General features: G+C 44.4%; 1 protein-coding gene across 3 annotated transcripts in view; it reads left to right on the forward strand.

Moving 5' to 3' along the window:
- Window positions 1–15,528, forward strand: part of LOC137625399 (high affinity cAMP-specific and IBMX-insensitive 3',5'-cyclic phosphodiesterase 8B-like) — a 324,266-nt gene that overhangs the window by 274,066 nt on the left and 34,672 nt on the right. For all 3 annotated transcript variants that reach the window (XM_068356283.1, XM_068356285.1, XM_068356284.1), the window contains one exon: window positions 10,549–10,706. In XM_068356283.1, the coding sequence (XP_068212384.1) occupies window positions 10,549–10,706 (158 nt within the window). The remainder of the gene's footprint in view (window positions 1–10,548; window positions 10,707–15,528) is intronic.

Raw genomic sequence — 15,528 nt, forward strand, 5'->3', positions numbered from 1 at the left:
GTTAAACTAAGCTATCTGATTGCCAGTGATGATTTGGCCAACTCAGAGAAGTGGAAATCAGTGAACATCTTACTTTCAGGAGCGAGGGCAGTTGAGTTCCTCACTCACAATATGGCTAACCAGTGGACAAGTTGGATCTTGAGGAGTGACTCTGTCATCTCTAGATTTCAGAGGCAGAGGCCAGAGAGAGAGACACTCAAGATGCGCAAATCATCTGTAGAAGGTCCTTCCCTGTTCAACTTTGAAGACATTTATGCAGTTACAGAGCTCTTGAGGAAGGCAAATCACGACTATCTCCTTAGGGCAATTATATCTCAAACTTACTCTTCAGCACCACCTGCACTGAGGTCGTCGTCTTTCATTAGACAGGGACATAAGAAAGGGTTAACAGCTTTGAAGCAGTCCACTACTAAGAAGCAACCCCCAAAGCAGCCCTTTCATGGCAAGGGTACAAGGGGCAGAGGAGGTAAAGGTGGAAGACATGGTTCTTCTTACTAGAGGGGTGATTCTTCCTGCCTGTCAATCAGCGGTAGGATGCTTGGAGCATAGGGGGCAGAGATGGGCGTTCCACGATGCCGAATCTTGGACAGCCTTCATCTTCCGTGCGGGGTACCACATCCCGTTCATTCTCTCTCTCTCTGTTAACTCATCATCCAGTGATGTGTTCCCTTGTGAAGGGAGCAGCAAAGGACCTCACCCTTCAGGCAGAAGTTCATACCATTTGGAGAAGGACACTCTCCAAGAGGTCCTAGACGGCTCCCCAGGCTTCTACAGTTGACCCTTTCTAGTAGAGACAGCATCTGGAGACTAGAGAACAGTCATCGACCTCTCTTCCCTGATACAAACTCCATTCAAGATGGAGACAGTAGATGCAGTAAGACAGGCTGTCAAACCAAAGGACTTCATGGTAACACTGGATCTCAAAGACACGTAGTTACAGATCCTAATCCATACTGTGACAAGGAAATACCTAAAATTCATCATTCATGTGAGAATATACCAGTTCAAGGTGCTGTGCTGCGGCCTGTCCATAACCTTCCAAGTGTTCATGAGAGTATTCACTCTGGTATCAATGTGGGCCCACTCAAATGGCATCCATCTGTTGTGTCATCTAGATGATTGGTTGATCCTAGCAGACTCGGTGGAGACCTTTCTCCTACATCGAGACAGGCTCCTCACATTTTGTCATGATGTGGAGATAGTCATATATAAGAAGAAATCCTCCCTACAACCATCTCAAAATCTGGCATATCTTGGGATGCAAATGGACATGCTATTAGCAAGCTTTTTCCGTCCCAAGACAGAATAGAGAGACTAAGGGTAGTGGCACGTCCCTTCCTGAAGCTAGACTTGCTACAAGCACAACTGTAGTTGTGCCTGTTATGGCATCTGACCTCCCTGGAACGTCTGGTCCCCAACTGCCATCTTCACATTTGTTCTCCAATGGCAACAGAAAATATTTTGGTCTCAGCACAGGGATCCTCCAGACTTCTGAGTTCCGATAGCATCAGAGCAAAAGACAGACCTGAGTTGGTGGATAGAGAATACCAACTACTCAGGGCAGTAGATCTTCTCTCTCCTCCCTCCGTATATGATGCCCTTCACGGATGCATCAAAAGAAGGGTGGGGCTCAACAGTTGCAACACAGGGCCTCCAGACTGGTTCGACTCTGATCGGCAGTGACACAAACCTCCTAGAAATGAGAGCCGCATTTCTGGCTGTCAAGCACTTCCAACAGCTCCTTTCAGGGCACTGTAGAGTTGATGAGTGACAACACGATGGTAGTGGCGTATCTAAACTAAGAAGAAGATATTTTAAGAGCAGCTATGCCATCTAGCTGTATAAGCACTAAGATGGATGGAAGACAACTCGATCGCCCTGTCAGTCTGATTCATTCAGGACAAAAGAAACATCCTTGCCGAATAATCTGAGTAGGAAGACTAAGATAGATGGGTCCGAGTGGTCTTTATCCGGATAACCAACAGTGCAGTTTGCTGATGTTACATCTGTTTACTACGTCCCTGAACTGGAAGCTTCCAGTGTACTGCTCTCCAGTACTGGATCCCCAGGCATCTCTGCTAGATGCCTTCCAACATGTGTTGGACAACCTGGATGTCGACATGTTCTCCCGTCCCCTTCTTTTGGATGGGGAGACTAATCAACAAGGTAAGGGCATTGCAAGACCTCCCAATGACCCTAAAAGCTCCACTGTGGTAGAAAGCAGAATGGTACCAGACCTTCTACTTCTGCTCACAGAGATACCGAGAGAGCTTCCTCCCCTTCCCAACCTTCTCAAACAACCTCACTCAGAGATAATCAGAGATATACCACAAGGCAGTCGCTTCTCTATGACTTTACGCCTGGAGGTTATTCAGCATCTCCTCTCGCAGGAGGCTTTTCACACTTCTTCTTCTTCTTTGTCTGCATCTTTTCCCACTTTTATGTGGGGTCGATGTTTCTAACCAGCTTTCTCCATCTACCTCTGTCCCACACTTCATCACCGGTTAATCCCTTTGATCGAAGGCCATCCTTGATACAGTCCATCCATCTTCGCTTTGGTCTCCCTCTCCTTCTCGTTCCCTGTACCTCCATTTCCATCACCCTCCTCCCAATATACTGTTCATCTCTTCTCATGATATGACAATACCACCTCAGTCGCAGTGAGGCTTTTCGCATGCAGCGGCAAAAACGATGTCGGGATACCCCCTTAAGTTACCTGTTGTCGTCTACCAGGGAAGTGGTCTATTTTCTATGGTTACCTCTCGATGCTGCTATCCCTCTGATAGCAGAGTCCGTATTGTATCTCGGGGTGGAAAACTGTGCTCAGTCTTGGTGGTGAAAAGCTACAGCTCAGCTGTAAGCTTTGTCTTTAGATTAAATGGAGTTATCATTTCCTCCTCGACAGATCAGTCTCTCTTTATATGGAGCTTTAAGCTTACCTGCCCCCAGTCGGAAGTTACATCATCCTGTTGGAATGTAGTTCAAGTACTACAATCCCTGAAAGAAATGCCTTGTGAACCACTACAGTTTCCCTTCTCACTCTGGCCTCTTCCAAGAGAGTCGGCGAGTTACATAGTCTCTCGTACGGCATCTCCCATTCGTCCCAGAGTTCGTTGCTAAGACTTGAAATCCAGCTATAGCAAACTCTAGGTTCAGGCCCTTTTGAATTTGTAGTCTCCGTTATGTAATCAATTATCCTGATCTGCTGTTACTTTGTCCTGTGAGAGCACTGAGGCGGTATCTCAGACGAGCTACTGAAGGTTGCCCAAACATCAAACGACTCTTTGTAAGCACAGGCAGGGCCAAAATGAAAGTCACCAAGAATAGGATCCTAGCTTGTCTTTGTCCGGTCATTGAATGGGTATTGAATCCCAACTCTCCTCAGTGACATCATAGACCCAGAGCTTATGATGTTATGGTTATTAGTATATCCCTCGCATTCAAAAGAAACTACTCTGTGGCACAGGTCCTTCAAGTGGAGGTATGGAAGTGTCGGAACGCCTTCACGTCCCACTACCAGCATGACATAACCCATAGGAGCCTGGATACGTTCTCATAGGTCCTGTGGTGGCAGCACAACAAGTGATGTAAGCTACCTCAGCTCCCTTACAGCACAAGTAGCAATTGGTTGAGGCTCCGACATTACACGACAGTTAGTCTGGGATGAATGGGTAGAATCACTGGCCTTTTCTTCCTTCATCTTTTCCTCTCTTGGGGCACAGCATCTGGAGGACTCTCGACTACAGGTAACAGCCATTTTTCCTGTGTATACTTAAATATGGGATATATTTGTTATGTCATATGTTCCTTGCAAGGGGGAGTCAGGTGATGTTTATGTTAAATAAGAGGAGTATTACCCACTTCAATATCCTTACCTGGTCAAGTCACAGTTCTTAGTTTCCACGCACTTACCACGATTGCCCAGGCCGTCAACCCTCTAGGTTAACAAACAGAGAGTTCACGAGGTGTCGGGTACCCCTCTCATGCTTGCATATGAGTTCAGAGTCGTACTCCAGGTCAAGTTCCGAGCCAGATGGGTTTCAGACGTCCTTTCACCTAAGGGTGAGTCTATAGTAGAGAGCGAAAGTTGCAAATTTGAAAGTAATTTGTTTTTTACTAATTATGCAAACCTGAGCTTGTTACTCATATCTGTCCCACCATCACCTATCCCCCGATAAGTCCCAACTGCAATCAAAAGTGACGTAATACATTGAGTGAGTGATTGAGCATGGTGACTCGTCTACCTCTCGCTCACGTAAAGAGTTTATGGGTAGCGTCCAGCTACACCAGAACAATATATCCATAGTAAAGAGGTCAGGTTTGGAAACAATTTTGTCATGTTTATTTCAGCCATTCCCTTGGTATAGTTGTTACTGGTTTAGAATGATTTTCTCTCATGAAATAACTTTTCCATCTTTTAACATAAGATTCAATATTTTTATCAACATGGGGCCTTCAAATGATTAACCTTTGGAACACTTTTGAGGGTATAGGAACTCCTAGTTCATTCTGCAACTTCTCTTGAGTGGATTGGTAAGTTGATACATCAGTGAGAGGAGAACTATCATCTTTTACTTATCCAAGAGGTAGTCTAGATAATATTGTTGCATTTCCAATTTTAGATGTAGGTATCTACGTAGTAATGTAGTTTGTAAGCAAGTAGAATAATTCCCTACCTCTACAGTCTTATTGCTAATAATGTGGATGAATTGCTTGAGGGCCAAAAATTGTTGTTGGTGTTTAGGGTCGGTTATTAATCAAAATTTCGTGGAAACACTCGTGTGAAACTTTCTACCCCTTATACATCTGTAGAAGCTTCCTTGTGTAAAAGGAAATAGTTACGATTGGTAGGAAAGAAAAATATCAATCTTAACAGAAAATCATCATTTAGCGACGCTCCTTGTTTGTCCATGCCTGACTAATATTTCAGTGTCAGATTTTATTTTATTTCTTGAACTTTGGTGGTTTTTTATATCTCACTTTACCAATTGCTACTATTTATCTAGGGTAAAATATTCCATTGAATCTTAATTATACATTTTTCACTTTTAATACAGATTCCCCTTCCACTAAGATCATGTTTTACATTTGGTCTATTTGTCTCTTCATATGTCTGTCTGTCAGGTGGGAAAATTATGTGAATGTTAGTTAGCAGATTCTTATGAATGGGTAGATAACTTTTATTGTGTATCAATGCAGAATTGATCACTATTTCTATGAACATGATGTTTATATTGCTTTTGTCTCTGTAGGCTTGGAATGTCAAAAATACTCCTTGAAATTAAGAAATTTAATGTTTTCTTCCCTTATGATATACAAATGTCTCTAGTAAAGCAGTTAGACATTCAGAGATCATTTATATTTTTCCTAATGATACAAACCTTTAGCTAAGTATTCAAACTTACCCGCCAGCCCTATTCCCCTTGAAGTCCTACCTCCAAGCAAAGTGACTAAATCACTGGTGTGTGAGCGGGAGCTGTAGCAAGCTACCCCCCTCTACTGCTAATTAGTGGAATGGGTAGTTAACCCTTGCTAAAATTTCAATGGCTCGTCCTTTCAGCTTCGCTAAAAGTAATAACCCCCTAATGAATAGGTAAATGTTTGTATTGTTAGGAAAAATCCAAATTATCTCCGAATTTGTCATGCTTCCTATGTGGTATCGCTTCTTCATTTTCCAAGTTGCCCTCTGTGGAAGGAGGCGTGGGCCTCTTGGCTCCAGATGTCAGGTTTTTTCTATATTTTGATTTTAGTGGTTAAGATATCTTCACCGGCTTTGCCAGTATTTGCTGTGCTGTTGCACATAGAAATTATTCTTGGATGATCATGATCTGCAGTTATTTTGTGTATTTTACTGAGGACAGTTTTTTAATTTACAAAATTTTGTGAGGTGTGCATAGGCCTCTTGGTATCTCTCTGGGAAGTATGTTTCATTATCAGATTAAAGATCCAAGTTTAAAGAAAGCTTACTTTTAGTTGATGGGAAATCGAAAGAAGGCAAGAGTAGTGCATGAACATACAAGATTAGATGTGTCCATATTATAATTGCTATTATTATTATTATTATTATTATTATTATTATTATTATTATTATTATTATTATTAGCTAAGCTACAACCCTAGTTTGAAAAGCAGGATACTATAAGTCCAAGGGCTCCAAAAGAGAAAAATAGCTCAGTGAGGAAAAGAAATAAACTATATGAAAAGTAAAAAAAAACTAAAATAAGCTAATTTAAGAATAGTAACATATCAGGCCTTTTAGCTGGTAGCTTTAGATCTTTTATTATCTAAAAGACCAGTAGTAATGTTTATTTTTTGGGGGAATCTAAATAGGGTTTTACAGGATTTAATTATAGTCTATTCTTTTTAGTGAGGCAGATTTGCACCGACTCGCAGCGGTGCCCTTTTCGCTCGGAAAAATTTCCTGATTGCTGATTGTTTGAACAATCTAATTCTAACCAATCAGATAGCAGGACACCTTTCCAAGCTAAAAGGGCACTGCTGTGAGTCAATGCAAATGCACCTCATTGAAAAAAATTGAGTATAGTTCATGTTTGAATCTTTGAAAAAACATTTGCTTAATATCTCAGTGTAAAATCTATTTCTCAGCATCTTGGCATCAGTAACCAAATCAGTTAACAGCATCAGTTTCATACAAGGTGGTCTATGATAATAAGATTTTCTCTCTTTTGCCTAATTTTATATCTAAAAAGAGTTTGAGGCAAAATGTTCACAACCATATTTTGTTCTTTACAAAGGAAGCGGTCATTTATTTAGGGAATAGTTTTCCTTTCCACTAAGAGGCGTTTAATCTTATTCAGACTGTTTTAAATACTTAGGGGGTATTCGCTTTTTTCAGAGGATAGTTTCCCTTGGCTAGTAAGAGCTGTTCATTTATTACATATTTGGATGATTCTATGGACATTAGAGGTGCTGTGCCTAGTTTATTATTTCTATGAATCTTCCCTGATGTTTATATTCTTTTCCAGAAGCTCAGTTTATTGACTTTTACCACCATTGTTTAGAATTTTGCCGTTTTCTCTCCTCTCAAAAGATACATGCCCCTAATAAAGTCTCGTGGTTAATGCTAAGGAGCACCATTGGTAACACACTCAGTTTTTCTGTTGCTGCAGTTATGTGAAGATATATCCCCCTCCAGAATGCGATGAGCATTTATTGCATTTTAAATTGTCTTCCTCTAAAGAAAAGCACTTGTGTTTTAAATACCTGTTGTGATGAGTCCGTGTTACATGGTTGCTCTCAGACGAAAAATATGTTTCAAGTTCAAGGGTTTATGGAACTGGAGAGTACACAACACAGGGGTAAAGTACCTTATGTTGCGAAAAGTATGACTGACTTTCGATTCTCATATTGGCCGAGAAGAGGTACTTTTTAGGTAATGGGGTTTGCAATGAGAGAATAGTAGAGTTTTTAATGACATATCTTGCCAATACTCTCTTACTAACCAAGTTATTGATGACAACACAATCACTTATCTAAAGATTAAAATTTTGGTTCCAAATCGGAGGAAAGATTTGCAAATTAAATTTCATGATATAAATACTATGCCTATATTTTTTTGGAAACAAATTAACAACTCACTACCGTCCCAAATCTATATTCATGGTTTACGAGTCACGATTGTTGAACCTTGTTGGGGGTGTGGTCTGTTAATATGGTAAATTCAAGTGTTTAGTTTGGTAGACCTTCCCTTTGGGGTTGCAGGTTAGTAACCTTTGAAATTAGATTTGTTAGTTTATGTAAAGTTATACATAAGTGTACTAACAGTATTTAAGTTTTTTGTTATGTAAATGAGTAATTGGTAGATATGTAATATTAGAAATATTAACTGTAGTTTGGAGTACACAAAAGCCTAGACTAAAGGTATGTTTAGGATGTTATTTAATTGATTATTGGAAACTAATTAATCTATCTCCTCCCCACTGATTAGTAGGGGATAGGTAATTATTTCGGCTTTGCGGCTGAAAAAGCAGTATAACATTCTCTGCTGGTAAGTTTCACTGCTTTACTAGAGGCCTTAGTATATTAGAAAGAAAGAAAAAAAGAGGAAAATTTCTTCATTTTAAAGTGGTAAGCCTCACATTGACATTCCATGCTTCTAGAAACACAGGGTATATGAACATGAGTTAATTACATAAAAGGAATTTTATCAAAATTCCATAGAAACCGCTCGACATACAAAGCGAAGCTGAAGTCCCTTGGTAATACGACATCCACGCTTGGTGTCCACTCCAGTCATCAGCCATTTAAAACTGTTACTGTGTTGAATATGTGTAAATATTTGCAAGCTGTACTACTTTGACATTGCTGACCAAGGGAGTACTTATAGCAGATCATTTTTTTTTTTTTTTTCTTGGGGGGGGGTAGGTTTGTGAATCCTTCGGGGAGGAAAGAACCCTTAATGATGGGTATCTCTCTCTCTCTCTCTCTCTCTCTCTCTCTCTCTCTCTCTCTCTCTCTCTCTCTCTCTCTCTCTCTCTCTCTCTCTCTTTTTAGCAGGTCTGTAAAGGAGCTTCCGCTCATCAGACCGAGCCAACAGTATTTCTATGTTATGTTCCTTGGTAATGTATTTTTTTATGTAATGGCTCATTAAAATGTATCAGTATCTCTCTCTCTCTCTCTCTCTCTCTCTCTCTCTCTCTCTCTCTCTCTCTCTCTCTCTCTCTCTCTCTCTCATGTTTAATTTTGTTTGAATTTTTGTGACGTTCTTGCTTGCAAGTCCTGGTATTTAAGCTTGATGTTTGTTTGATAAAGTTTAATTTAATTCAACTCGCCCCTCAATTAAAACTTAACGGCGCTCTAACTCTGGGGTCACCAATTGTGCGAGAGAGCCGTCAGGCTGTAAGTGAGAGGCGAGGTGAAAGCTGGTAAACTTTAGCAAACAGAGATTGAGCTTATATACCAGGACTTGCTTGCTTGCTTATAGATTGTCCAGCCTTTTGCTGAACTCGGGCTCTTGCGTTGGCAGCCCGTCGACACCAGGACTTACGAGCGAGAACGTCACAAAACTTCAAACAATAAAACATGAGCCAGCACGTTTACACAGATTGGTTTATTAACAGTGCTGGGAAGAGCGAGTGATAAGATGAAAAGTAAAACGCTTACAGTGTACGAGCGTGTATGAAACACGTGCTGTACATGCAGGCCTACACCAGCTTCAGGAATCCCTGAAGGCATGTTGGAATCTCTTACTCTACTTGTGGAAATCATTGGGAAGTCTCTGATCACATTCGCTTCTGGAGAGAGGAACTCGTTTTCACAAGAACATTTCACATGATTACATCAGGAAGTGTGTTTTTGTATCTGCAGCATTATTCTTGACTTATCCCTTTTACTCTTAGGTGACTGTGAGGTATTAGTGAAATTACTAGATTCTCATTATGGGAAATCAAAATGGAAGGTGGGAATTTGATTAGCGATGTCCAACCCACTCAGTTTGAGAAAGATTTATATCTTGATGTAGTCGTGTAATATGCATAGAATGGCCAGTTTCTGTATTCAGAAGAATTATTGTAAGTTATTTAAATATAGTTGTATTTTATTAATGATGAGGTTATGGTATGCTATAATTTGTTATTGAAGAAACAACTTTATTCGTATTAAATATATTATCCTCTTATTAGTCGTGTTCACTTATGTGTATGATGTTTTTATTTTCAAATATGTTTAATGGTTAATTATCTTCCTAATCCATATTTATATTCAAGAACATTTTTTTTATTTTAAGTCTTGACCAAATAAGCAAATGCAACAAGTTATCAAAGTATTTTTACTGTCCAATAGTTAGCCTTAAATCGGTTAAGCTGTGATGATATTTTTTTTTACTTTAATGATATGCATTTATATTAATTGAAGATCAATAATACAGTAACTAGAATAAAGTAATTAAACCTAATCAGAGAACATGCAAATGTAAGCAATTCTTACATACTTCAGGTTATGACATATTTCAAGCAAAAGATTGGTGTGCACATGTTTAGTAAATTTCAGGAAATTTGTATGTTATGGCATGAAGGTGCTCAATGAAGTAATGACTTGTCACTCTTAATAAGTCAAAGATCCACATTTATTCTATATGTCTCACAAGAGCACTCTTTATTACAATACTTTGGTTTGAAAAGATGTGAAGTATATTCCTCCACTAAAAATGATAGATTAATTATTCTACACAATTTTAAGATATGTATTTTTATATGACTTTGAACTAGTGTACGTAGAGATTAGTTTTTAGTGCCTTTGTAGACTAGACTTGGTAAAGGTACTTAGTAATGATAGATCTAGTTCGATAACTGCACTTAATGTAAGCTATTCATGTTATTTTCTACATTTTCAAGATCTGGATGGATCTATTAGTAATGTGCACAGGTAAATGGTAACTGTTGTAACTTTATATAAATGGCATATACATTTTATTTATGTTGAGCATGACTGTCATTCTAATAAGAAGTCATTAGCATGGGGGACATAAGTCAGCACTCACCCCCCCACAAGCAATACCCTCATGCATGCTACCACAATTGCACGTTGCAGCTCTGGATCGAGACACTTACAAGCATGTACGCAAGAGTATCATCGACATGGTTTTGGCAACAGACATGACCAAGCACTTCGAGCACCTCAGCAAGTTTGTCAACATGTCCGCAAGCAGCAAAGTAGCAATGAAGGACGAAGAGACGGCATCACTTGACGTGAGCTTCTGTACACTTCATGTTGAAATTTTAGTTAGATTAGCATCGGTTTCATATTTTCAGTTATGCTTTCCATAGTCAAACTAGGTTGTAGAGTAGCTAATTACATTTAGAATACAAGATTCTCATAATAATTGAAGTAAAATATAAATAGAGTGATATTATTTTATGAGGTACAGACTATTGTTTTACAGAAATTCATTATTTTCTCAAAATTTTAATTACTTAATGTGACTTGTTGGCAGCAATTAATATTCTACCTCTGATGAGGAGATCATGTTTATGGTACAGTTTGTTTCTCTAAGGATTAATGTTCCTGTTTTATCTTCTTTCAACTCATTTTTCTTCTTGTCTTATGACAGCTCTCATTCTTCATACCTAATAACTCGTCACAAATTTACATTTCTTTTCACAAACACTCAGGATCATCCTATAAAACTAACCCAACTTCCCTTCCATAACACAGCCAAGTTCTTGCCCCCCAAAAACTTTTTCTTTTCACCATACATTACTTCTCCATGAAAAGATTTGCATACTGTCTGAACTAGCATTTTTTTTATAAAGAAATCTCAGCATAAGGAGATGAGCCTTGTTACTAGCCATAAATGTAGAAATTACATGAGATAGTAAATGGATCATAAACATAATTTGTTCCAACACAGAATACTTACATCGAACTACTTTCTTAGGAGTATCTGGGATCTCCTCCCAACCGACCAGAGTTTTGTGTAGTTTACCCCTAGTCCCGTTTTCTATGAGGGGTAACCTCAGGTGGAGTGGAACATGCCCTGAGGCTATCCCCCAGGTCAGAGAGCATGCTTGCTCAGGTCTCGATCTCCAGTAAGTTCTCTGGTCGCGCCGTGATAACATCTCGGCGCTCTCTCTTACCCAGTGCGACCCTGTGTCCCCGACCCCCCTTTTTTGTGTCTTTCGAGGTCCCCACGTGGACTTATTATTATTATTATTATTACTATCCTAGCTACAGCCCTATTTGGAAAAGCAAGATGCTTTAGCCCAGGGGCTCCAATAAGGAAGAATAGCCCAGTGAGGAAATGAAATAAGGAAATAAATAGCTGAAGAGAACAAATTAACTATAAATCATCCTTCCTACCCTTTTCCTCTGTGTTCGTCGTGTAGGGGCAGCTTATATTCTCCTACAGCCACGTGTCCGGAGTGCGAGTCCTAGAACGTGGTGCAGTGGGTGCGCTTCGGCACCAAGAAGAAGAATGCGTCCAAGAGCTCTCATAGGAAGGAGAGCCTCTCCTCGCCGCTTACTTCTCCCGATGCCTCGTCGAATGGAGATTCTTTAGACAGCCATCTTCCCCTACCCAGAGTAGGGGACGAGGTAAGTCAGTTGTGGGGAAGTACCCATTGCTCTTCCCCAGGAGTCGGAGTGGGTGCGGTATAGCACCAAGAAGAAGTAGGCGACGAAGAGGTCGCCTGAGAAGACTAGCGCCCCTTCCCCCCCTTGCTTCGCCGGGCGTCTCGTCTGACAGAGCTTCCCTACCACCCTCCCCTACCCAGAGTAGGGGACGAGGTAAGTCCGTTGTGCGGAAGAGGGCCGCTGCCCTTCCCCAAGAGTCTGATCTTCAGGATAGTGGGGTTGTGGCGTCGTTCCAGACGAGGGAGGGGCTTGAGGGAGGGGCGGGAGTGTGTTGGGAGACGGAGGCCTGGTGCAAGCAGGCCACGTCTCTTCTGATGACCCCATGTGGGGGAAAAATGTCCCTAATTCTTCTCCAGCCTCTTTGGCGGGTTTTTCAGTCACTTCTGCAGCCGAGGACGTCGCCGAGAAGGAGCCTCCCAAGTCTGAGTTGCAGCGTTCCCCGGACCGGCAGTCCAGGGATTTCTCGCCACGAAGGCCATCCTCCAGACGCAGATATGACCCTCGCAGGGAGAATTGCGAGAAGGCCGCTTCAGGCAGGCGTAAGGCCGCGAAGCTTCCGGTTCACCCCGCCAGCGGGGGGAACCGTGCTTCCTTACGGGCAGCCTGGCCGAATCAGCACAGCTGGTTCGGCCCTCGGACTTAAAGAAACGGTTCCCTCCGTCGGGTCAGCCCACGGGATCCGCGTCCTCGTCCCCCAGAGAGAATACACGAACGGTAGTCCTCCAGAGAGAATACACGAACGGTAGTCCTCGCCGGCACGGCGATGCCAGTTCTGACCCCCGAACCTGGTGCGGAGGCTCCCGCTGGGGAAGACCGGTACCACCGCAGGGGAGTGCCTGTTATTCAAGAACCGAAGCGCCCGGTGGGAGTGCCCGGTGACTCGGCTCCTCGGGATCAGGCCGTAGGTTCTGCGGACGGTACAGAAGGTTCGTTCGTTCCGACGGTGATGCCCGCCCTTCAACGTGAACCCCGACAACCCTACAGCAGGCTCTGGCAGACCGGCATAAGTCCTCCAAAGGCCACCTAGCTCGGCACGAGCGCAGTGGACCCAGGACGGAGGTCCCCGTTCCGACGGTGATGCCAGTCGACAGGCGTAAGTTCGCGAAGGGTCCGGCTCCATCCGCCCAGCGGAGAGAGTCGCCCCTTCGGTCTGGCAGTCGAGTCCTGACCTCCAAAGGCCACCTAGCTCGGCACGAGCGCAGTGGACCCAGGACAGAGGCCCCCGTTCTGACAGGCATAAGCCCGCGAAGGTTCCGACTTCTCCCGCCCAGCGGAGAGAGTCGCCTCTTCGGACTGGCAGCCTTGTCCCGGCCTCCGGTCCTTCGATGGCCAGCTCTGAACGGAGGAACCAACCAGCCAGCACGGGGAAGCCCGTGGCTCCATGGATATCTGCAGGAGCTCCATCCTTCCAGCGGAGGTAGTCGCTGGATCGACCCGGCAGCATGGCTTCCATACCCGGTACCACGACTGCTCCATTCAGGATTCGTGGTCAACCGCTGGTAGGCCAGGGGACTCACACCCCACGGATTCCCCGGGAGGGGGTTAGACCCATGATCCAAGCATTGGAGGTGGCCACTGACACACCCATGATGGCTCCATCCGGATGGAACCAGCTGTGCCATCGTCCTGGCCAGCCCCATCCAAGCATTGGAGGTGGCCGCGGACACACCCATGACGGCTACCTCCCTCCCGGCGGCTCCATCCGTGATAGAGCCAACCGTGCCATCGTCCTGGTCAGCCCCATCCAAGCATTGGAGGTGGCCGCTGACACTCCCATGACGGCTACCTCCATCCTGGCGGCTCCATCCGTGATAGAGCCAGCCCCATCCAAGCATCGGAGGAGGCCGCTGACATGGCAGGGTACTTAAACCCCACAGATCTCCCCGGGAAGGGATAGACCCATGACGGGTACCTCCGTCCCAGTGGCTTCATCCGTGATGGAGATAGCCGCTCCATCGTCCCGGCCAGTCCCATCCAAGCATTAGAGGTGGCCGCTGACGCACCCATGACGGATACCTCCGTTCCGGCGGCTCCGTCCGTGATGGGGCCAGCCGTGCCATTGTCCCGGCCAGCCCCATCCAAGCATCAGAAGAGGCCTCTGACATGGCAGGGTGCTTGAACCACACGGATTTCCCAGGGAGGGGGTAGGCCCATGACGGCTCCATCCGTGACGAAGGCAGAGTGGTTTTTCCCCGAGCGGGTCGAACGGGGCTATTGCCTCTCCAGTGCCTGTCTCGGTGGCCGCTGGAGAGGGAGCCCCGCACCTTTTCCCAGTGCCTCTTCGGCTCCGTCCGCCCGTCGGATGTAGAAGTTGGCACACGTAATCTTTCCCTTCATACCCTCCTACTCAGACTCCAGGAGAGGGCGTTCAGGCCGCGGCTCTCGAAGGAGTTAGGAGGGGAGGCCCCCCCTACTCCTGCTGGCGCCTCAGGTGGGGGGATGCCTCAAACGATATTGGCAAGCATGGCGGAACCATGGAGCGGATCCGGGGACCGTAGCAGTACTAAAGGAAGGGTACAAGCTTCCCTTCCTAGCGGACCTCCACCTCGGATCCCAGATCAACAGGCGGAGTGGTTGGCATCCAGAGACCCCTGGAGAGTAGCAGTATTGCAGGAAGAAGGCTCGGCAATGCTGGCGAAAGGGGCAGTAGAACCAGTCGAGAACTGAGTCCAGGGTTCTACAACAGCCTCTTCCTGGTGGAAAAGGCGACAGGGTTCTGGAGACCTTTCAGCCCTCAACAATTCGTGTACAACACCGGCTTCAAGATGGACACTCCGAAGTCGGTCCTAGCGACCTTGAAGGAGGAGGATGGCTGAGGTCCATAGGCCTCAAAGCCGTCTACTTCCAGGTCCCTGTTCATCCCTCCAACAGGAGGTTCCTAAGGGTAAATTGGAGTACCAAAACATGGCAGTTCAAAACCCTATGCTTCAGACTGTCGACAGCCCTCAGGGTTTCACGAAGGTCTTCTCAACAGTTTCAGGCTGGGCGTACGAACAGGACGTCCGCCAGATTCGGTACTTAGGTGACTGGTTGTTGCTTTCAGTCCCAGAGGAAGTACTGAGGGAGCAAGACAAGAAGCTCCTGCAGTTCTACAAAGTTTTGAGTATCATCATCAACCTGGAGAAGTCCCGGCTGATTTCCTCCACCAGGATGACCTACCTAGGGTTGGTTCTAGACTTTCGGATGGCGAGGGCCTTCCCCTCCGCGGAGAAACTGGACACCCTGAAACAGATACTCTGGCCCTTCCTGTCGGGCCAAGCCAGGAGACCCAAGGTCTGGCAAAGACTGAGAGGACTCCCCGCGCTAGATAGTCCTGGTGTCCCCAGAGACGAAGGAGGTCCTGGGGTGGTAGCAATCGGAACGAACACCCTCAAGGGAATGGCCTTTTCTGCCGACCCTCCGGAGATGCTCCTGTTCACTGGCGTATCCAAGGAGAGA

This window comes from Palaemon carinicauda, chromosome 32, assembly GCF_036898095.1.
Source record: "Palaemon carinicauda isolate YSFRI2023 chromosome 32, ASM3689809v2, whole genome shotgun sequence".
Lineage (NCBI taxonomy): Eukaryota > Metazoa > Arthropoda > Malacostraca > Decapoda > Palaemonidae > Palaemon > Palaemon carinicauda.